We start from the raw sequence: 23,261 nt of genomic DNA on the forward strand, positions 1-23,261 counted from the left end.
CTCCTTTGACTGAATCTACTTTCAACTGGGAAAATATCTTGATGAATAATAGGATAATCTTTCAGATGAGAGTGATTCAGAAGAATGAAAAAGTATGTATGAGGAAGTCTCTCAATATATCAAGCTCTTTGACCATGTTTTACAAGGATAAAATCCAACAACTTGCTTGGGTAAATATCTGGCACCTCTCTGTCAAGAAAACAGAAAGCTGAGAAAACTCTTTAAAGGTTATGGTTGTGGGTACAAACTCTTACAATTTACCGTTAAATATCGAGAAGAAGATGTTCGTTCAAAAAGGTTCGAATGTGATAATCTTATTCAAAATCTCTTCCTGTTGAAAGAAAGACTTGAATAATCTGAAGCAAGATATGACTCTTAAAAAAATGTTTTAATGACAGGAAAATTAGTCTTCTCGCCAAAGAAAAACTTTTAGAGACTGATCTCGCTGCTGCTCTTGCTAAGGTAAATTCATTGTAAGAGAATCTGAAAAGATTCAATTATAGCTCTACAAAATTATCTTCTATGCTGGGAGCATGTAAAGAACATCGTGATACACGTGGTCTGGGCTATAAAGGAATAGATGCTCCAAGTACTAGTAAGATCAATTTTGTCCGTGCTAATGACAAGTCTCCATGTGAAAAACCTTCTTCAGCAGCTAATGTTCCTAGGAACAAGAATTTTCCATCTTCGAAATCAACTCACATGAGAACAGTCAAGAACAATTCCTTTAACTGCTATTATTGCGGAAATAAAGGACACCTTGAAAGGAGATGTCATTTCCGACTGAGGAATGAAAAACTTCATAACATTCTTGTATGGATGTCTAAAGAAGTCATTAAACCTGTTTCTCATCTAGCTGGAGTAAAAGACATTGTCTTCAATTAAAAAAAATGTTGCGATGAGCCAATTCTTGATTATGATTTTGAGACAAAAAACACCTATAATTGTAGAAGAAAGAACGTCAGGTGGATAACTGACTCTTTAGATTACTCTGAGAAGAGAAAAAGTCATAGGAGAAAGAGAAAAGGTTCAAACTCTTTTTCGCTCTCTGAAGAAAGCCTTGAATCTAAGGTGTCTGCTCCAGACTTCATTCATATCAATAATTGAGTCTCAGAGCTCAAGTCAAGTATAAACGGACTCAAACGGAGCATTAAGAAGGCAAGGAAAGCAACAGTTTCAGGTATCCCTTGTTCACCTCTGTTTAAATCTCTTTCGAGTAATCCTATTGATTTTCCTAAAAACCTTCATAAAGAAAAGAGAGAATAAGTCAATATTCTTGACGAGCACAATGCTCATCAAAATACAACTTAAATGCTCAATGTGGCATCCTCCTTGTAGCTATGGGAGGATGCTCATAATTCTCAAGAAGATCTTTTGTCTTGAGAAAGAAGTCGTTGTTATATTATTCTTTTCATTAACTTTTCCCTTTACGTAATGATAATCATAAAACTATTGAGCCTTGATCTAGCACATTACATGGTGTAATATTTTTGATCTTCCACTATTGAGAATACTTCTTTGTTGATTGTCTTTTGTCCTCTTCCCATTGACCAATTAGTTGTTGTTCATCAACAATTATCTTATGTTCTTTTGAAATAAGGTTGTCGTCAATTTGTTTAGAACGTGTCTTTGAGTTTTATCAAGACTACTTCTAAACTTGGCTCCATTACTCTCCTGATCTTGTACCAAGTTTGTAACCATAAGTGCACGAACACCTGACCCGTACGGAACATATACGAGTAACCCTAGGGTTTCCTATGAAACACTCACATATATATGTGTGTGTGTATCATGCTCCTTTTGATACATACACGTTCCGTAACGTCAAAAAGTTCCCCTGAATTTTTTATGTGTGCATAATGGATAGGATGCAACAAGGAAAACGAAGCCGAGAAGGGAAAGGCTATCGAGTTTCACGAGAACCCTGTTATCATAACCTGCTATCATGTTGCTGATCATGAAAACAAACTACCAAATCAGATGTCATCACAACTGGTAGGAAATCTTCTTCGAGATTTTGAGGTCGTACGTGAACAACTTGGAATTGCAACAAATAATCTTAAATTTCTGAAAAACGAACTGAAGAAATCAACTGATGAACTCTTCCATGTTCGATATCTGGTTGCTGACTATGTTTAATGTTTTTCGAATTATGTTCTCTAAGAGTTGTTGTTTTTTTTGTCTAGGAAACTTCTTATGAGAATTCATTCTTATGATTTAAGAAGGATAACTAGGGTTTGGAATAGCTATTATTGTGATTACACATAGCTATTTCCAACGATTTTCATCTTGCAATGTTTTAAATTTATTTATTTAAATTCTAAAGTTTATTTGGAAGATGATTTTGCAGTATTAATCTTTATGGTTTTATATATTGCTACTTGTTATGGGATATGTGTGTTTGCGTCCTTGAACTATGATTGTCCCATACGTGGTCAAAAGTTAAGTCTTTCATATGTCGATATGCAAGTATTGATAAAAGATTGAATGAACTTTTGACAAACAAAAGATAAGCCTATTATGTCATTATACAAATATTGATAGAAGATATTGTGAGCTTTTTTTTACAAAGATCCAGTCTATTATATGTCATTGTGCAAATAGTGATGAAGAATAGAATGAATCTTTGTTTATTTCGCAGTATTGATCTTTCCTGATCCATATCTTTATGAAAATATTATGCGGCTCCGTAAGTTTTCCTATGTGAGCATTTCCGATTAAATTAATCATGGGTTCTATTATGGTTAATTTAATTGAGTTTTTTGGATACAAATTCATATTCTTATGTGATTTGTTAATGTCCAAAGAAATCCTTCTTTTATTGTGAAAGTAAGGTCGCTCTTGTTGTTCTTTCGGGAATGACATTTTATGGGGGAGAGCTCTTAATTGAACTTGTGCTTAATTGCCAAATCTTTGTGGGGAGTGAGGATGTGGAATATTATAGGGGTTATCTTGTATCTTTAGAAACTCCTTGATGAATGCATTTAGTTTCGGCTATATGATCGCATCTAAAAAAGTTGATATGTGCTTTCTTTTGGTCATGAAGTATCTCTATGGAAATTTCATTAAGACCCCACTAATTTTCGTACCTTTGCCAATTTTATTGACAAAAAGGGGGAGAATTAATGTGTAGTTCACACTACAAATACATATGGTTTTCGGATCATTGTATAAGGGAGAATGGTTTTCATGTGAGATGAAGTATTGACTTAGGGGAAGTGATACATATCACCATAGTATTTTTATCAAAGTTGTGATACAATTGAACTTTGATGTTGTGTAATAATACTATGACACTGTATAACAATGATTTAGAGCTATTGTCTTCTCATTGTTATAGATACGGATCTTCAACAACGTTGATGCTGAACTGAACATCTTTAGAATCATTGGAGTACTTCGAAGTGACGAAGATTTAGAGTAATGTTGAAGAACCAAGGAGATCAAATATTTGGATGAGAAGCTACAAAGTTTATTTATTTTGTATTCCATATGTGTTGATAGTTTTGTCACTAAAATTGACAAAGGGGGAGATTATTAGAGCACTACTCGGTCGAACTCACAAGCGTTTCTATCTCAAGCTTGTTTGTCAAGTTTAGTTTCCAAAACTATAAGTCTTGATTTCTAGTCTACTTATAGATAAGACTCGGATTAGGATGATAAGTGTAGTTGAACTCTAGGTTCCACGACGTTCATCGATTGAAGACGAAGAACTACTCAAGGAACTTGTGGAACTTCATCAACAAAAGGTATGTGGAGACTTGAACTTATCTATCACTCAAAAGTCTATTTATTCTATCTCCTATTTTGAGACAAAAGTCGTATTGCTATATAGACTTCGATTATACACATTTGCTATTTCGAGCCGAGTTTATATCGCTTATCTATTTCTCGAAATATGTGTTGGTAAGCTTTCGCTTTGGTCAAGTTCATCTTTACTCATGACGAAAGTCATGTTGATTATTTCAATAACTTGAAAATCGCTTTGATGAAAAATAGTTTGTGAATAACAACTATATAACATCCTTTAAGAAAGTTTCAATGATTGAAATGGGAGTTTAGAACATGTAACCATCTTTGGATATAAACATAGTGTGTTCTCACATTTGTTTAAAAGTACAAAACCGGGAACCCAAAGTATGCATACCCGTACGTGTACTAGCGGTTGTTGGAAATCCGGGTGAGTATGCGTACCCGTACACATACTGGCAGAAAGTTCACATCCGTGAATTTCTGCTGGAGTTTGAAACTGAAAAACAAACTCAATCTGGTTACTTAAGTACGCGTACCCATTTGCATACTTAAGTAGGTTACTTACTAAAATCGGTTAGTTCATGAACTAAAACATTTATATGATAAGGAATACAATCTTTGCAAACTGTGGCTATAATGTTCATGAATCGATTCGAGTGAATCGAAACCGATTTTGCTTCGATTGTGTCTTATATACTTCTATAAGATCTAAGCAATTGAAAAACTCTCTAAAAGTTCATTTGAGTTATTTGAACTAGTTATGGTGAAGATGAATAAGGTTGATATGAAAGTGCTCATATGGATAACCATTGGTTAACTATTGTTGAACCAACTAAGTGTACACGTTTAGGTACGATTACTTAAACCTAAATGAAGTTACATTTCATTTGTGTATAACAAGCTAAGTACGATCTAACGGTTGAAATATATTAACTTGAATCTAATCAGATTTTCATCTAACGGTGAATATTGAATGCTTTTTTACCAAGGTAACTTAGATTGCAAACCCTGATTTGAAATCTATATAAAGGAGAACTATAGCAACTGGGAAACCTAATCCCCACACCTCCTGTGTGATACTAGTTGTATAAGTTAGAGTCGATTCTCCTTTAAACTTAGGATTTTCACGAAACCCTGTAGGTTAACGACTTGAAGACTTCATTGGGATTGTGAAGCCAGACCCAACTATTTTCTCTGTAGTTGCGTGATATGATCTTTCCGTTTTTATCGTGTTTGAGTGCAATTGTAATATTTTCTTGAGATTTATATCTCCGATAGGAAAGATAGAAAAGTAGTCACAAACACCTTCGTCTCATCATTTATGATTCCACAATATCTTGTTTAGTTAATCAGTTAAGATTATTGTGAGGTGGTTGATATTTCTAGCATGTTCTTCGGGAATATAAGTCCAGCATATCAATTGGTTCCTGTTCACCTTGATTTATCAAAAGACAGAACAAAACTTGTAGGTATTTCTGTGGAGACTGATTTATTTATTCCTACAGAATTTTCGGTATGAGACAGATTTGTTTATCAAGTCTTCGACTTTGGGTCGTAGCAATTCTTAGTTGTGGGTGAGATCAGCTAAGGGAATCAAGTGCTTAGTATCCTGGTCGGATAGAGACGTAAGGAACGCAGCTGTACCTTGAATCAGTGTGAGGTTGATTAGGGTTCAACTACAGTCCATACCGAAGTTAGTTTGTAATAAGATAGTGTCTCTAGCGGCTTAATACAATGTGGTGTTCAATCTGGACTAGGTCCCGGGTTTTTTTATGTATTTACGGTTTCCTCGTTAACAAAACTTCTGGTGTCTGTGTTATTTCTTTTCCGCATTATATTTTGTTATAAAATTGAAATATCACAGGTTGTGCGTTGAATCGATCAATTGGTAAATCCAACCTGTAGTTGTTGATTGAAATTGATTGATCCTTGAACATTAGTCTTTGGTACCGCTCAAGTTATCTCTCTTATATTCAATCGGGCTCGCAAATTATTATTTGTTTGGTTGAGGATTGAATTGAGAGATTGAGATATAACTCACTGATATACTTTTCTTAAGATTGAGTCTAACTGTCTAGTTGATTCTCTTGAATGTATATTGGAGTTAGTCCATACATATTTCTAAGAAAAATATTGGGTGAGGTTGTTAGACCCCCACTTTTTCACTTCCATCTTATAATGAAAACCACTCCCCCTTACGTAGTGATCCATAAACCATATGTCTGTAGTGTGAACTACCAAATAATTCTACCCCTTTTTGTTAATTTAAATTGGCAAAGGTATGAAAACTATGGGATCATAATGAAATTCTCAAAAGATAATACATGACTAAAAGAGAACATATCAACTTTGTTTCGATGATTTCACATAGTCGAAACTTAGTGTATTCATCAAGGAGTTTATTAAGATACAAGCTAACTCCTAAAAAATTCCACAACCTCTCTCCCGACAAAGATATGGAAATTAAGCACAAATTCATTTTAGAACTCTCCCCCATTTGATGTCATTCCAAAAAGAACCACATGAGCGACCTTACTTTTACGAGAAAAGAATGATTTCTTTGGACGCGATTTGTTAATGTCCAAAATATCATCGATTAAAATAATCACAAGAGAAAGTTTATGATTAATTTAACTGGAAATCACTCAACATAAGAAAACTTACAGAATCAATACGATACTTTCACATACTAGTGGATCAGGGAAAGATCAATACTGCTGAATTTTCTCAACAAGTTCATTTTATCTTATATCAATACATCCATAAAAACACAATAGATTTAACGTTTGAGAGCATACGATATTATCTCAATTCAAGAACACAAAGGGCACATGTATCTTATAAATTTTTTGTAATACACAAGAATATCCATGAGCATTAGGTATTGCAATTATTTTATCTAAGAAACAAACTTGTAAAGAACATACAAGTTGATTTTCCCTTAGAAGGTAGAATCAATCTTTTCCGCGTGGACTTACACCAGGAATGGCTACCAAAGGCGTGTAAAATTATTTTCTTAACAAATAAGAAAATACAAAGTCATTAACGACCATGCACCGTAGTTCACATAAGGTTGTGAACGTTCAAGAATCTCAGATGTATGCATACTACTACCCATTCTTGAAATTTATTCTTTGCGACCTACCAATTACATTCTTGAAAAAGGACACAAATGAGATTATAAGATAATGACTCCAAGAATCCAAGTGCCCAAGTCCAAAAGAAGCGGAACAAGTGCGAAGAAACATAGCAAAACGCTCAAAAACAAGGGACGGACCAAATACCAATCTTAACTCATCCAAAGTCAGGATTTCTCATCAAAATTTTGAAGAGAATTGAAATAGGAAGATAATTCAAAATGAATGAAGTCATTCCGAGTTGGGACGAAAAATTTATGGCCAAAACAAGTTGTTAAATATCGACGTTTACATGCCAGTTCACAAACGAGTGTAACTGGATTTCGGGAACTGGAGATGTTCGCAAACGGTTTTCACGAACTGAAGTCCCTGGATCTTAATTTTAAATGATGTTGTGCATACCTAGTATGTGTACCATGAAGGTCAAACATCCCGAACTACTATTTTCGAACCTGAACATTTAAGAACCTTAAACAAAAATCAAGTTAGGTAGACATGAACGATGCACAAGGTACATAATTTATGATAAACACTTTAAGAAAATAATAAAATCATAAATCTTGATCAAATTCATAGACATACCTTTTTAAAAGAATCCAGTCGAATTCTACAGTCTTACCAAAATTCAAAATCTTACCCAACATAATATGTGCGCCCTAATTCTTGTGCTTCCCTCACCGGATGCATAAAAGGGCATTTCTTGGTGAGGATGCACTTGCAACACAATCAAGTTGTGTTGAGGTGAACAATGTCTTTCTCACCACAGGTGACAGAAACCAACTTTTCCGCAACTATGGATTTTTCACAATCTATAGTCTTTGACTTACTTCATTTCTTCTTCCACCAATTCTTGTGTTTCACTTTTTAATTACCATGAAAGAGATCACTTTTATAACCTTTCATATCCAAATTAATTTTTCCCAAGAAATTTGTAACTTCCAACATCATGGATTTTTCCTTCTCCATAGTCATGGAATTTTTTGGAAGATCATTCCTTTTGACACTTAGTGCATTGTTGACTTTCTTTAGTACCCACTGCTGAGTGTATTTAGGAACAACCATAACCTTATTCCCATTACTCTCTTCTAGATTTCTTGGAAGATAATTGGATTGACTATTCTTTTTCGAGTTAGTTTTTCTCCAATTGGGAGCATCCGATCTTGTCTTCGTCTTTACAAAGTTATCCTTTTGAAAACCATTACGATTGTGAAAAGGATTCGTATGACGTTTATAGGCAAATATAGGTTTATTACAGCAGTGATTCCTTTTCTTAAAGGTTGGACGTTCATAACCTGTAATGTCAAGGGTGTTAGCCTTAACATATGATCTAGGTTTAGTCACTTCTTTTGACACCCAAACAAGAATATCATGAAGTTTTGCATTCTTTATACGAAAACGACATCTCCTTTCCCGGTGACCTTTGTTTCCACAATAATGACAAATATAAGGAACGTTCTTACCTGTATTCATGTGTGATGGTTTTTAAGGTCGATATAATTTGCTCTTTCAAACCTTAAATGCCGGTAAAGGTATTTCACTTTTTCCATCAGTAGAAACCTTTTGTTCAGAAGAATCACTAGCCTTGACAAATTTTACCTCTCTGCTAATACTTGGATTATCTATTCCCTTATAGCCCAATCCTCATGTATCACGATGATTTTTAATTTCTCCTAGCATTGTGGTTAATTTGATTGAACTAGTATTGAAATTTCTCAAGTCATCTTCCAACATCTTGATTTTATCAAGAGCAACAGCTAAATCAGCCTCAAGGCGTTTTTCTTGAGCGAGATAAGCGCTTTCTCTGTCATCAAAACTTGTTTGCTGGGAGTTAATCCTTGCTTCAGTTGCTGCAAGTTTTTCTTCCAACTTAAAGAAATCTCTACGAAGATTATCACATTCAAGTGATTTTTTACTCAGGTCATTGTCACGATCTTTGAGGATCGAATCGTTATTGGAATTCCATATATAAGGACCTTGATAAATTCTTCTCAATTTCTTGTTTTTGCGACAGAGATTAGTCAGAAAAGGTGTGACATGAGAAGTTGTCATCTTTTTCTCTCCCAACAAATCCAAAAGATTAACATACTCTGAGAACTCCTCATCAACATCTCTATCAATATCTGAGTCACCTTCGTCAGAAAGTTCATCCAACTTTTCTTCTAGGCGTGTTTCCAAGTTATCAATAGTTTCTACATCAAGAGAATGTTTAGATATTGAATTTGATGTGACAGTTCTCTCAGGTGAATCCAAGATTTGAAATCATCTGGTAATTTCTGAACTAGCATGTTATTAGAGATAAACACGTTCATAATAATAATCATATTGCTTCAATCACAGTCTTCTGAGGTCTTAGCGTGTTTTCCTGCTCTGATACCAATTGGAAATACGAGGGTATAATAACCACACCCAATTTTTCGTTCGGAAATCTGTACGGACTATACTCCAGTATGATTCCGAGAGCACCAACCTAAAATTGAGACTCAATCAAGAAATATATCAAAGAGATTTATCTCTTTCTCAATACAATCAACAAATCGAACAGATAGAAATCCGTGAGCCTGATTGATGTGAGAATAACTTGGACGGTACCAAAGACCAATGCCCAAGTGTCAATCAAGTTCTATTCAATAAACAAGGTCGTATTTATCAACTGTTATTTAATTACGCACAACCTGTGATATTTCAATTATATAAACAAATATAATGCAGAAAAGGAATAACACAGACACCAAAAATATTGTTAACGAGGAAACCGCAAATGCAGAAAAACCCTGGGACCTAGTCTATATTTGAACACCACACTGTATTAAGCCGCTACAGACTCTAGCCTACTACAAGTTAACTTCAAACTGGAATGTAGTTGATCCCTAACTAAGTCTCACACTGATTAAGGTACAGTCGCGATCCTTACGCCTCTTGAATCCCAACAACACTCTGCGCACTTGATTCTCTTAGCTGATCTCACCCACAACTAAGAGTTGCTACGACCTGAAGTCGAAGATTTATAAACAAATCTGTTTTCCACAAATATGTCTATTCTGGTTTTGTTTCCGTATTTAGATAAATCAAGGTGAACAGGAAAATTAACTAATAATCCGGTCTTATACTCCCGAAGAGCAACCTAGAAATATTAGTCACCTTACAATAACCTAACTGATTAATAGAAGAAGTTACTGCAGGATCACAAGATTCTGATACAAAGAACATTGTGATTACTTTTTATATCTTACCTATCGGGGATAAATCTCAAGTAAATCTTAGAGAAGATAAAACTCAATACGATAGAACAAGTAAGATCAGAATAGGCAACTGCAGAGAAAATAGTTGGATCTGGCTTCACGAATCCCAAATGAAGTCTTCAAGTCGTTAACCTAATAATGGTTTTGGAAAAACCTAGGTTAAAGGAGAATACACTCTAGTTTGCAACTAGGACACATGAAAGTGTCAGGATTAGGTTTTCCAGATGCTAGAGTTCTCCCTTATATAGTATTTAAAATCAGGGTTGCTTACAATCAAAGCTAAAATAGCTTAGTAATAAAGCAATTGATATTCACTGTTAGATGAACTCCTGATTGAAGATTCAACCTAAGTATGCTTAGAAACTAAGCAATCAATCTCCACCGTTAGATGGTATTAGCTTGATACACACAAATAAAATGTACTTATATTTAGATACGGATGAACCGTACCCAAACGTGTATACCTTGTTGGCTCAATAATAGTTAACCAAATTTATCCATATTAACACTTATAACTTAGCCATATTCATCTAAACACTTCTAGAACAAATATGATGATCAATCAATCATGATATATAATCAAATGAATCTAAATGTGTTTCAAGAGAGTTGTTCAAATATTCATCATCTCATAGAAATATACATATGAATCATTTGAAAAAAAATCTGTTTGGTTTGTAATTGTACAAAGTACTTATACAAGAACCAATTCATGAACATATTACCACGCTTTGTAAACTAGTTCACATACCTTATATCATTAAAGTTCCAGGGACTTAAGTTCGCAAACTGAGTTCACAAACGAACCTGAGTTCATGAGTACGAAAATCACACTTTACCGATTTTAGAACTTGACCACTGTTTCTGCAAACTAAGTACGCGAACAACAGTTCCGGAATTTGGATTTGTCTAGCCATTCACAAGCAAGGTACGCGAACAACAGTTCCGGACTTGGCATTGTCTAGACGTTCGCAGACAAGGTACACGAACAATAGTTCCGGACCTTCACAGGTAAACCAGTTCACAAACAAGGTTCGCAAACAATAGTTCCGGACCTGAACTAGACTTACACAGTTAACATACAAAGTATACATCCTGCATTATATCCAGACATGGTAGTCGTTTTAAAACTCTCATTTAATCATTGAAACATCCTTGGAAGACAACAATGGTAATCTTACACATACCACTAGCTTCAAATAATTTTCAAGTGATTAATCGATCAATAAGAAACATCCCAAGTTGATATCAAATGATTGTCTCACATAATTCATGTAAGATGTTCAAGGTAATTTTCACATGATCATCTTTGACTTAATATTAAGTTTCCAACAAATAAATTGTCTCCAACTAAACTCGTAAAGCATACGATAAACTTAGCTAAAGCTAAAAGCTTCAAACACGTAGTTCGAGAAACAGATAAGCGAGATAAACTCGGCTCGAAATATCAAATGTGTATAATGTAAAAGTCTGTATAGCTATATGACTTAGTCTCATTACAAGATAAAATATAATAAACTTCTGAGTGATAGATAAGTTTTAGTCTCCACATACCTTTGTTTATGAAGTTCCTCCAAGCTCTTCAGTAGATCTTCTTCTTCAATTGGTGAACGCCGTGAAATCTAAAGCTCAACCACACACTTCTATCCTAATACGAGACATAGTTATAAGTGGACTAGAAATCAAGTATATAGTTTTGATCAAATAAACTTGACAAACAAGCTTGAGATAGCAACGTTTGCGAGTTCGACCGAGCAGTGCTCTAACATGAACTATCAAGATAAAGATAGTCGTACCTGGCTTCATGAATCCCTAAGCGAAGTCTTTTTATTCGCTGAACCTAAAAATGTTTAAAGGAGAGGACGACTCTAGTTTACAACTAAGACACACAAGAAAGGTGTCGGGGATTCAAAGATCCCAGTTGCTTGAGGTTCTCCTAATATAGACTTTCAAAATCAAAGGTTGGTTTAGATTTAATTAATCTTAGGTAGCTTTGGAATCTAGCAATCAATATCCACCGTTAGATAAATATTTGTCTTGTGATGAAGACAAAAAAATATACACTCTGGTTATGTTGGACCATAACCGAACCGTGTACAATGACTTGTTCATGAAAGGTTAGCCGAAACTAGCCAGACGAACTATAAGCTTAATCATTTTCATATAGCGCTTTAAGACTTTAATCTTGAGTCACAACCATAGGTTATAATGTGATCAAATATGTCTAGATTTGTTTAATAGAGAGTTGTTCAAATACAGATTATCTCATATAAATAATTATGATGCATCTGAAGATATTCGACAGGGTAAGTACGTGTACCTACATCCAATTCGTGAGTTATTTTGTCATGTTACGTGTATCGGGTTTGTATACCCTTAGACAAAACTGAGTTCAGGAATTCACAGAACTTTTTCGGTGTGCATACTAGGTATGTGTACCAACCTGAATTCACGAGTAAACAAAACTTTTTGGGTTTACATACTTGGTATGTGTACCAAAAATCGTTGCCGAACTATAGCTACGCCGGTACATGTACTGCAGCTCCGGACCTATAACAGTTTTCGCTAGTATGTAAGTTGGTACGTGTACTAACCTGTATCTAGATTAAAGTAGTTCTATATTTCTTTAATAATCAATTTGAAATATTCCCGAATAACATCAATGACACATATAACTGTTCTAGGCTATTTTTCAAATGATAATCTTGAATCATAATTTAGGTCATAAACAATAAAATGTTCTCAACCAAATTCATCAAGTATGAACAAATGTTCTTAAGCTTAAACAACATATTTCGAGAATAATTCAAGATAAACTTGACTCGAAATTTTCGTTGTGCATGTAAAGTCCAAATTAGTCATACGACATTGTTTCATAGATAGAAAGATAAAAACTTGAGTAATAGGTGGTTCAGTCTTCACTTACCTTTTGTTCATGAACCTCTCCAAAAGCTTCGGTTAATCTTCGCATTCAAACGAGAGAACGCAGTGATGTATGGTACTCAACTGCATACTTCTATCCCAATCCGAGACTTGACTAGATGTAGACTAGAAATCAAGATATAGTTTTGGTCAACTAAATTTGACAACAAGCTTGAGATACGAACACTTGTGAGCTCGACCGAGCAATGCTTTAACAATTATATTTCCTTATTATAGATATGTTCCAAGGATGAATGACAAAACTTCATGTTGGTATGCGTAAGTTGTGTTAAAACATCCAACATGCATATTTTGTTTTTTTTCCACCCATATACATAACGTATACTTGAAAGTCACCAGCGTCATTTGCTCCCAACTGAGCAGTACTTCCACTGCAGATCAATGCAAGGAAAGAAATAATGAGAATAACATACTTCAATTATCCCATTGGACTCTTCATTATCTTTTGTTGAGATAACGAAAAAGAGATTATGAGTAGAAAACCAATAGTGTATAGTATGATAATTGGCATCGATTAAGTCGTTATAAAAAGAGAAAACATTAGGTGGTGACAACTTGAGAGAGGTAGAGAGAAAGGGATGAATTTAGAGAAGTATAGATGTCATTCTCAGATTCCAACCTAACTTAACCTTAACTAGTTGCGGAACAATGACTATTTACTAGAAACGCTTTTTCTTATTCTTTACGCACTAGATTTTATTAGGATTTCAATACGGCTTCTCTTAAATGTTGCCCACGCATTTATTAACCATAACCCAAAAGTTTAAGTTGAAATGAAAAACCAAACAAGTCTTTATTTTTTCGCAACTTTTTTTTAATTATACTTTTTAATCAAAATCAAAATAAATCCTAACTTTTTTTTAATCAAACTTCTTTAAGTATAATTATTCTTTTAGTATTCTCACAAATTGACCAATTATAAACCTCGATTCTTATTTTATCCCAAAATAATATAATTCTTAATTTTCTCTAAAATGATTTTTTTCAATCATGATTATATTAAAATTGATCGGGGTATATATTATAATTGTTCCGTTAAAAAAATTCCATAACAACATCAAGTGAAATAGAATTAGCAAAGGTTTTAATTCTTTTCGAGTGACCATTTTCCTAGAACTGCATAAACATGATTAATAAAAAAGAATCTAAGATAATATTTTTCTTCTCAATCACGATTATACTAAAATTGATTGAGGGTGTTGGGTATCCTTCAAAAACATTAACTATGCCAAAATATCTTATATAAATTTAATTATAAATATTACTTCCTCCGATGTTTTTTTTTATTGATCGAGGGTGTTTGTTATTGTTCAAAAACATTAACTATGCCAAATATCTTATATTAATTTAATTATAAATATTACTTCCTCCGGTTTTTTTATTAGTCTGCTTTGACAAAGTCAAAATATTAAGGAGACATGATAAATATCCAATACTACCCCTATTAAATGCTATATTATTACTAAAAATAAAAATAAACATGTGTAGCATATAATAAAAATATTTATTTGATAATTTTATTATTTTTAGAAATGTTTAAATAAAGATAAACATAAACATTTGTATGCTTAGATTATAATATCAAATAATATACTCCTTTTAATAATATACTATTTACAACTTCTGATATATATATATATATATTTTAATATCTACCTTGTTATCTTTTTTATCATTCTTTTTGCGTCACAGTTTCTCTTTTTTTTCCTCCAAGAAAGGAGATCACTAAACCTACCTTATGTGTTTTCTTCGCAACCTACATTGATACATTTACTCCACTCCAGGCATCTATCAATTCCCTGTCTTCGCAATGCGTTCAACAATTACTGAAGGTAGACATAATTTGGTTGACTTTTTAACATCTTTTTGGACTAAAACCATTCCTCCTCTTTCTTATTTCTCATAACTAAAACCAAAACCCTATACTCTTTCACATATTATTTCTCTGCATTTCAGCTTCCTTTACTTCACACAACTAAAACCATTCCTCCTCTTTCTTGTTTCTCAACCAAAACCAAAACCCTATACTCTTTCCTATCCTCAACTTTCTTCTTCCCGTGATGGAGTTCTAGTGTAACGAAGATCCAAAGGTTGTTGTAACAATTAGTGTAATGTTAAGAGTGCTTTTTTTTCTCATAAAAAATGTTTTTTCAAAACATATTCCACCGACAGATTTTCTTTCACTTAGTTTGGTTCATGAAATGATGTTAGAGTGTATATAACTGGAATATATACGAAGAAAAAGATCTTTATAAAAATAATGTTAGAAAGACTACACTCTGTGTTATTTTTATCATTTTTTTTGTTGCAAAGATGATGTTATTTTTATCATTAGCACTGATGTATGTGTTAGGGTCTTTTATTTTGTTTTATTTTTATCTTTATATCAAACAAGGTAGATATTAACCGGATTTGTTTCCTACTTATGGAGATATCATTTAAGACATTAGATTGGGTTATGTTAAAAATAATTTAATAATTATAAAAAATTGAAGGGTATATTTGAGAGTTTGACTAAAAAATATGACTGTAAACAGAAGATAACCGACGAAAGTAGAATAAAGGACGGAATTAAAAGGCAAAGGGAGAAGATAATTAATTTCTTTTCTTTAGTTGATTTAGGGATTTAATTATTATCTTATTATTTTAGACTGTATAATTTTGTGGATTATGTGGAATGATTATAAAGATTTGTTTGGTTACATTAAACACTTATTTTAAATGAATTATGGTTAATAAATGCATGACGATAGTTAAGAGAATCCCTGAATAATTAAATTAATTAGTTAATCTAGTTGTACAGACCGTCTCTCTTAATTGGTTTAACAACTAAGGATAATAACAGCACAAAGGAAACTAACAAGATAGTTGTTAAATGAAAGAGCTACTAATTATATTTGTATCCATGGTGTGTGCATGGCGATATCAATAATGTAAGCAATAATATTGATTAAGACTTAGACATCACAATTATGTACAATGTACAAGGTCCATCGCGCATATATACAATGTGCATGGCCCATTCAGGAGCACTAATTGTTAACAAATATCAATTTAATCTATTTATTCGAAAATCAATTTGATCTATTCCTTCTTTAAAGAAAATAATAAATGTGGTTATACATACATACATATAACTCTTTTTGTACTCTCTACCTTAATCTGGGAACGATTCTGAAACCTTAGAATGTGGTAATCTTGCCTAAAAGCCTACGACTTACCTAGGTAATCGATATAGATGTCATCCTTAACAGGAGTCCCTTTTTAATTCACTTTGTTCACACTGTTAAACCATAGTTTAAGTGTTAGTCAGTTTGGAACAAGAAACATGTTTTGTAGAGAGGACAAAGAAAATAACTCAATTGGCGCCCATTTTGGTTTAAGTCGATCGTTATGAAGACAAATTCCATTACCATGCTACAATAGAAAGTTTTACGTATCTTTATATTCACACTATCTAATTTATGCTTTGTGGAGGTGATCAAAAAATAATTATTGTTAGAGCATTGCTCGGTTGAACCCACAAGTTTTGCTATCTCAACCTTGTTGTCAATGTTAACTAATCAAAATTATATCTTGATTTCTAGTCTATTAAGTCAAGTCTCGGACTAGGTTAGAATTGTAGTACTTGAGTATCAGAGATCACCGTTGAAGAATGAAGATCGACAAAGATTTGAAGAACTTCTGTATCAGGTATGTGAAGACTGGACAATTATATTTTACTCACTATGCCATCATTCTATCTATTGAGACTATGTCGTATGACTTCTAGTAGAGTTACAAAGAAGAAGTTTTGAGTCAAGCTTGTCTTGTGAAAAATCTCTAAATATAATTTTGCAAATAATTCAATGATCCTTAACAATATTAGTTCTATGAATTAATTTGTGGATCAATTGAAAATTGCCCATACAAATGATCATATCACTTGGGAATGTTTCAAACATCAGAAGAGAGAAATATGAACTTATTGATATTTCTACTCAGGGTAGATTGGCGAACTAGTTCGCAAACCGCATGTTCAGTTGGGAATAGTTCACGAACCCGGTAGGCAAACCATGGTGAGCTGAATTTTATAAGTTGGATAAATATGCTAGCAGTTGACGAACCGGTTCACGGACTGTGGTCAACCGAGTTCCGTAGTCTAGTAGGGTTGGTGAACCCGGTTCACGAACAGTTGCACCCTGGCTCGTAAACAAGCCCTGCATTTCACGAACCGTTGTACCAACTATCCCAGTTTATATCTAGTATATGCTTAAAGACTTATTTTCATAATATGTTAAGCATTCTAGAACGTCTCTTAAACACTTCTAAGACTTCATTGATTACTTAAACACTTATGTATGTGTATCATGATTAAATTCATATGTGTTTAAATGAACATCATACTTATGGATTTCTTTGAAACTTTTTTAACATGATAAAATTAGAAAATTATGGCACTCATTTATGAAATATGCTCCCTCCGTCCCTCAATTGATGACCTATTCATTTTAAATTTTGTCCCATTAATAGATGATCTATATCATTAAACAAATGGATATTTTTAAAATTACCCTTTTAATTGATTATCGTTTGTATAAGAAATATGTGTAATTTGATAGCGATATTTATATTAGTTACATAGATGTTTTAAAATGTTTTTCAATGGTATAGAGTTTACGAAAAATTTTGGTATAGTTTGAGAGATAAATCATTTCTAAATTTTAATTATCCACAAGGGTATAATTGTAATTTTTTTTAAAGATGCTTCTTCCTCCTCTCTGCCTTAAAGGTTAGTGAAAACTTGAACTAGGTCATCTATTTGGGAGTGGGGGATTATTATTTTTTAATATTTGACAATTTTTAATGTGAAGGATAAACTTGAAATTAATATTTTACATTTTTAGCCCCGTGCAATTTTAAAAAAATGGGATTCCGACTAAAATTAGTTTTTTTCTTTCTTTTATAATAAGCATAACGGTAGAATAGTATGTAGAAAGGGGGTTGGCTGTAATTACTGACGAGATCGGAGTATATCTAATAAGATAAAATAGGGTAATTAGGAAGTAAAATAAAAAACCCCTTAGCGATATACTAGTTTTGAAATTGGCTAAACTACCTTTGTTTAGTTAACTCTAATCGATATGTTTAGTTTAATAAATTTTGTAGCTTAATTAGTTGAATTAAAAGTTATAAAATCTTGTTTTGGTTAGATAGAAACCATGGATTTTATTGGAATATTTTTTAGAGAAAATTTTTGTTTTGAGATTTTTGTTTCATAAAGAAAATGTAACCACACTAGCCAAACACTTATAATAAGGGAATTATACAGCTGTTTAATGGTTTCATTCTCCAAATTATAGAAGAAATCAACACTTTTAGAAATCACATTACGAAAAGTCGGTATGCTCGACTTAGAAAAAAGCATGCCGACTAAGTACCTACAGAGCCCAGTCCATGAACAGTCGGCACACAAAGCATGCCGACCAAACTTAGTCGGCACGCTCGGCAAAAAACTAAGCGTGCCAACCAATGTTTTTCCGCATTTACAGTCGTCTTGTTCAAAAATGCAACACACTGACGACTGCCTATTAATCGTCATCTTATTTTTACAAAACCATGACGGCCAACAACTAAATTTGATACAAAAAAACTTGTTTTCTGGGAGTTATTAATCGTCAAGGTTTAGGATTTCAAAACCTGACGACTATTCATAATACATCACTAGTCATCAAGGTTTAGGGATGAAGACCATGACGACCCTGTAAAGGTTACTTTCAGAAATAAAACTCTTTGAAAAGTCATCACATTATTCATCCTACAAACTTGACGACTAAAAGTAATTATGAAAAGTCGTCATACTCGACGAAGATATACCATGACGATCGTCTAATTGCAATTCAACATTTCGATTTCTCCGACCTAATATGCCAATCAAATAACAAAAGAAAATACTAGATAGAGTTTGAAAGAATTAATCAACAACAGAAAAATACTATTCTTTTCATTTGAAAACGAGGAACTATTGAGAAGGAAAAAGGAATTGATCATTGGACTGATGAAGAAGAAGGAGGACAAGAATAAGGTTTGGATCTAAAATAAAAAAGAAAATAGTTTTAGTTATTATTAGGAAAAGGGTAATTAGTTAACTTCATACACGTTAGACACCCCATAGCTCACCATTATGGTTGAAAACAAAATTTGGGTACCTCAATTAATATGGGTAATACCCAATTTGGCCGATATGTAATTCTGTAATTCTCACCTTAATATTTAAGGTTTCATCCTTTCAACAGTTGACTGGGAGACAAGTCCCAAGACCTTAAATATGAGCCTCAAATAATGATAGTTCCATAGTGCTAGCTTGTAGGACCTTGCCTAACTGTCTAATTGGACAACTCCATCTCACATCAGTACAATATCCATAATTTTCCTAGGACATCCAACTTCAATTCATTTCAAAGGGTACCCAACCCAAATGCCCTCCAGGCATTTTACCTTTTAAGTTTTTAACATCACTTGTTCGAGCACATGTATTCTGTACGTCCATTTAACCGCAGGGAGATTGAGAGAGAAGTTATTATTAAATTTAGGTTCAAAATAGAGATACTCATACATATACAATTTTGTTACTCAATTATGACCCATCTGAGAACATCTACATCTAAGGATAATGTAAGACATGAACCTGTAAAACAAGATGAAACAAATCATAATCACAACATTTCTCCACCTACTGCCCTCTCCAAACCCCGCTTCCTTTAAAACATCTTCTCCAGTCACTATACAAGCTCCAAACAAGCGATCCAAGCATTTCCCTGCTCCAGAGAACTCATTTATCAGTAGCCCTTCAAACGGATACTTGAATAGTGATATGTAATGCATGAATACCCAATAATTCGGCATCCCACTCTTCGATATGAAGTAGCCAGAGAACAGAAAGAATGATCCCATTACGCCAGATATTATGGAGTTCCCAACTATGAAATTCGGCACCAGAGCGCTGAAACAAACTACCACCGAATTCGCAGTGTAGAAAATCAACCAAATCAACAGCAAGAAATACATGAAAGCCGTGAAGCTTCTGTTCAGACCCACAAGCCAGTATAATGGTACTGAGAACAAGATGGCAAGTATTAGTAGAAACGGTAGAAATACTATTCCGTTCGCTATCACATAAGACGAAACCCTGTAGCTTCCACTTGAAATTTCTTTCATTAGTATCTCTCTTTCCTGCAAGAAGATGGGTAGAGCTTCGGTGGTGCAAGATAATAGAAATGTCAATACAAATGCAAACAAGCCCACCCTCTCTTCGGCCCCTGTTAGATTATCTTTGAGATCGTAAAATATCGAACCCAACACCAATCCAACGACTAGCATTTGAATTGTTCTACAAGTGAACAACTCTTTAGTTCGATAAACATTCTTTGTGAACCTATGTGTAAGTATAAAGACTTCCCGGAGTCGAGAATTAGCAAAACCACAAGGATTAAGATCAAGTCCAGCACTGAAAACTTCTTCATTGACTACCTTAGATTGCTGAAAGAGCTGTTGTAATGTGCACTTACCACTTCTTACCTCACTTTCTTGATCTCCAGTAACTCTTTTCTGTTGCAACTGGAGTTGATCTTGAATTATACTTACTAGTTGCACTTGTTGCTGTTCATGCTGAAGGTCTTCTACGGAGTCGATAGCAAAATCCACGACGTTGACATGAAGTGGGAGCTGTAGTCCAATCGACCTCAGTTTCAGTTGAAGCTGATCAACACTTCCATGATGCAACACGGAGCCATTTGCCAACAAAAGAAGGGAATTAAATAGCTTCACAATTCTAAACCCTGGCTGATGAATTGTAAGGATTATAGTCCTTCCTCGTGTCTCCGCCATGATCTTCAACATATCAATAATTTGAAGAGCAGATGTACTGTCCAATCCAGATGTTGGTTCATCTAGGATCAAAACTCTAGGGTCATGTATAACATCGACACCGATGGAAACACGTCGCCTTTCACCACCAGATACACCACGGAGTCTATCATCACCAACACGGGTTTTGGCAACATGGCTCAAGCCTAGTTCTTCTATCAATGCTTTAACTCTTGAATTCAGTTGAGATGGTGGAAGCGTAAGTCTAAGCTTAGCACTGAAAATGAGAGTCTCTTCAACTGTTAGGAGAGGGAAAAGTGTGTCCCTTTGGGTAACATAGCCAGAAATCTTCTTGAACTGAGCTCTATCAAAGGGTTTCTGATTAACAAAGATGGACGATGTCTGAGGGGTAAGCCTTCCTGCAAGAACCTCCAGCAAAGTCGACTTGCCCGCACCGCTCGGCCCTACTATCGCAAGAATCTCCCATGGTTTAGCATGACAATTCACGTTTTTTAATACTTGCTTGCTGCTTGATACTGTTTCTCCGGCTGCTTTAACTTGATCATGCTGTCTTTGTTGCTGTTGCTGCTGCGGCTGATTTGAGTTAAAGATTTTGCAAAATGAATTCTTATGTGCGTTAATGCTGTAATTGATACCTATGGCTTCTATTTCACAACCTTGTTTCTTCATTGCTGACTGCAACTCTAACAACTCAGAAAATGATTCTCAAGGAGGATTTTTTGTTGTTGCAAACATTCAAATATGTATACAAAAGTACAAATAGATAAGAGCCAGGAAAAATAATGAAATAATTCTTGAAAACTTAAAATTTTAGTGGTTGCAAGAGTTTGGTGTGAGTACAGACCATAATAGCCCTAAATTTGTTGCATTATACGGTAGTTCACGTGAATTGCTTATAGGGTATACAAACTTGAAGGAATAAGTTGTTTTTTCCAAAAACAATAATTTCGACAAAGAGAAAAACATTCAGTTGTCGTAGAGCTAAGGCAAAAGGTTCACGTGCATGCATTTCTCTTGTTATTACTGGTGAAGAATGAAGATTGGTGATCATAGAGTTGCATGGTTATGAAAAGTAGGGAGAAATTTTAGTTTTTCTAGAGTTCACGTGACAATAACATTGTAAGGAAACAGTGTATATCTATGAAATTTTGTGTAATTAAGTTTGTATGGTCAGAAATGATGGGTAATCTATGTTTGCACATAGAGTTAATAAAACTTGTGAGTTGTGACCAATCAATAGTAGATATTTATTTGAGCCTGTCATCTCAATCCAGACGCTGATTTGAAATATACAGAATATGTGCAGAATTGTTGTGATGAATCTACCTACCTACTGCAGTCATTTTTCCTACAAATTCAGTGCTGCTTACGGTTTCTTTTCTTCTAGGTCGGTATTATAGCGCGTTTGGATACAATTTTGCTTCTGACTTCTTCTTCTCCAAAAACAGAAAACAGAGGTCCGGGTATTTTGCTTCACACAATAAGTCGACTTTTCTGTTTCTAGAAGTCGTTCTGAAATTCTACACACAAACTGACTTCTTGCTTTTTCAAAAAGCTATTTCCGAATGTGTATCCAAACGCGCTATTAGATTAAGAGCATTTATACAAGAAAAAAGAAATATCATTATCCATGACAATACATGAATCATAAGTCTAATTTAAAAGTGTTTGTCTGAAAAAATACATAATAACCTTAAACACATAATTGATAATCGGCGAGTGGGGGAGTTGCACCCACTTGCCTTAAGCTTCCTCGTCCTTCTTAAGGTAAGAGCACATGTTATGGTTCAGAGTCTTCCGAGGATTTTTAGGAGTTATGGAGAAGCAAACAATATTGTAAATTACTTTGGCTAGATTTGGGTTTGGCTTGAGGTGGAGAAGCTGGATAAAGTAGTGTATTTCAACACGAAGATTTGTTGTTTTATTAAAAGGAGAAGCTACCGACCAATTCAAGAATCAAAGAGGAATTAGGCAGGGAGATCATATTTCTCCTTTTCTGTTTATTATGGTAGCTGAGGTTTTATCTTTGATGATCAAAAAAGCAACTGGTGAAGGTTTAATTTCTGGTTCTCAAGTTGTTCCAAATGGTACTACAATTACCCATTTACAATTTGCAGATGATCTTATTGTCTTTTTAAAAGAGGATGAAGTTCAGATTAGGAAGTTGAAAAGCATCCTTATGGGTTTTGAGATTGTATCAGGTTTGAAAGTGAACTTCAGGAAGTGTACAGTGGTTGGTCTGGGACAACTACATAATGGTGAAGTTTGTGCTGACATATTTGGGTGTGGTATGTCTCAACCTCCCATAAATTGTTTAGGTATT

At 34.0% G+C, this 23,261-nt stretch overlaps 1 protein-coding gene across 1 annotated transcript; it reads right to left on the reverse strand.

The window, feature by feature from the left end:
• Window positions 1-19,616: 19,616 nt before the first annotated feature.
• Window positions 19,617-21,651, reverse strand: LOC113346284 (ABC transporter G family member 5-like). The gene has a single exon (XM_026589829.1). The coding sequence runs from the start codon at window positions 21,605-21,607 to the stop codon at window positions 19,685-19,687; it is 1,923 nt and encodes a 640-aa protein (XP_026445614.1). The 5' UTR covers window positions 21,608-21,651; the 3' UTR covers window positions 19,617-19,684.
• Window positions 21,652-23,261: the final 1,610 nt, after the last annotated feature.

This window comes from Papaver somniferum, unplaced genomic scaffold (genome assembly GCF_003573695.1).
Source record: "Papaver somniferum cultivar HN1 unplaced genomic scaffold, ASM357369v1 unplaced-scaffold_99, whole genome shotgun sequence".
In the NCBI taxonomy this organism is placed as follows: Eukaryota; Viridiplantae; Streptophyta; class Magnoliopsida; order Ranunculales; family Papaveraceae; genus Papaver; species Papaver somniferum.

What these genes read in the sequence shown, in the direction of transcription:
- LOC113346284 (XM_026589829.1), bottom strand. Translation starts at nt 21,607, where the DNA reads ATGAAGAAACAAGGTTGTGAAATAGAAGCCATAGGTATCAATTACAGC.